We start from the raw sequence: 1,454 nt of genomic DNA, 5'->3' as shown, positions 1-1,454 counted from the left end.
TGTAGAAAAATATCTTAAATTCACGGTTAGCAGGCAAAGTAGTCAAGACAGCTTCAATTCTAAAGTATATCGCTAGACCATATAGTATAGTCAGCAAAGCAGCGTAATCACCAGAATTAAGATTAAAAGGAATAATACTAGAATATAAAAGCAAAACTAGCCCAACAACACCAACATAGTGAATGAGCATGTAGCTTCTATCATGACTAAAAAATGAAATACATAACATCAACTTTCCCCTTTGCAAACTTGCAATTTGAAGTATGTGACTAAAGGAATGTGATCAAACATAACTGAAAGCATAAACCAGAAGACAATTCAGAGCTTAGTATAGCTTTACATATTACACACAATGAGAAAGCATTGACATAAAATATTTTCCGGAAAAAGTTTTCGGAACTTATGCTTGTTTCAAAGACTGAAAATTTACTTCAGATGTATAACATTTTACGGGTCAACAAGAACAACCCCTATTGACCATGTAAAATGTGGGGTATAAGACATTTTCCAAAGAACTTAAAAGTTGTTTGGACCTAAACATTGAGAATTATTACATCTAATATCCAAATAATTCTTTTGAAAAAAAAAAATCCCTTCTGATTACCAAACACAACCTAATAAGAACAACAATTAGAGTAGAAACCGAATTTATGATCTATACGGATGATCCATACTGACAGGAAACCATCAAAACAGATATTTCATTGTGCCAATTGGTAGTATTGAATAAACTGTAAAATTTTCCCAACATCAATAAGTCACAAATCCCCCATTAAATCCTAGTAGCTTGGCAGTGTACTCGAAGAAGAATAAATTAGAATAATAGAATTCATCAGACTAACTTGATTTCAACCACAGTCCAAATTAGCACTTAAAACAAACCTCAAGTCAGGTTTGACTTCCTCCTTGACTTCAATTCGTTCCTTTTCTGTTAAATGTCTGCAACGATTGTCAAGAGAAAATATTTGTTCTGAGAGACGGTGTGATGCTGCCACAAAAAGCATGTCACACATTATACTGTTTCTCCGTGCTTCTTCCTCCTGTGAAAGATTGTGGCATTTAAAAGATTAAAAGAAAGCTAAAACAAAATTCAGAAAGAACATATAGATTCTTAACAAAAGGAGAAAGAGTAGAAGGGGCGCATGGAATCATGACTTGATTATAGTGCCATACCGTCAAAGTATGTTCCACTTTTGCAACCTCTGCAAGAAGACGCTCTTCATCAATGAAAGGCAATTTTGCAATACCCTTCAGAAAGCAATAGCAAATAGATCAAATTTCCACTTCGGTAAACCAAAGACTTTCTATAAACCACTTGGCATATGAAACTAAACCAAATGAGAGTAAAAGATAAACCTACCTGCCATGAATACCGCTTCCCATTCATGTCAATTTCAAAATCTGATAGAAAGAATGAGCTCAGATTTCAGACTTTATGGAAGAAATTAAGAAGA

At 33.8% G+C, this 1,454-nt stretch overlaps 1 protein-coding gene across 1 annotated transcript; it reads right to left on the bottom strand.

Annotated features, from left to right (window-relative positions):
* Positions 1-17: 17 nt before the first annotated feature.
* On the bottom strand, positions 18-1,454 carry LOC110417185 (5'-3' exoribonuclease 3-like). The gene is made up of 3 exons (XM_021429415.2): positions 1,361-1,454; positions 1,174-1,248; positions 18-1,040 (listed from the first exon to the last, which is right to left on the bottom strand). Exons 1-3 carry the CDS (start codon positions 1,385-1,387, stop codon positions 849-851), a joined length of 294 nt encoding a protein of 97 aa, XP_021285090.1. The 5' UTR covers positions 1,388-1,454; the 3' UTR covers positions 18-848.

This window comes from Theobroma umbraticum, unplaced genomic scaffold (genome assembly GCF_002168275.2).
Source record: "Theobroma umbraticum cultivar Fairchild unplaced genomic scaffold, ASM216827v3 scaffold_51.0, whole genome shotgun sequence".
Taxonomy (NCBI): Eukaryota; Viridiplantae; Streptophyta; class Magnoliopsida; order Malvales; family Malvaceae; genus Theobroma; species Theobroma umbraticum.
This window is presented reverse-complemented; position numbering and strand designations above follow the sequence as displayed.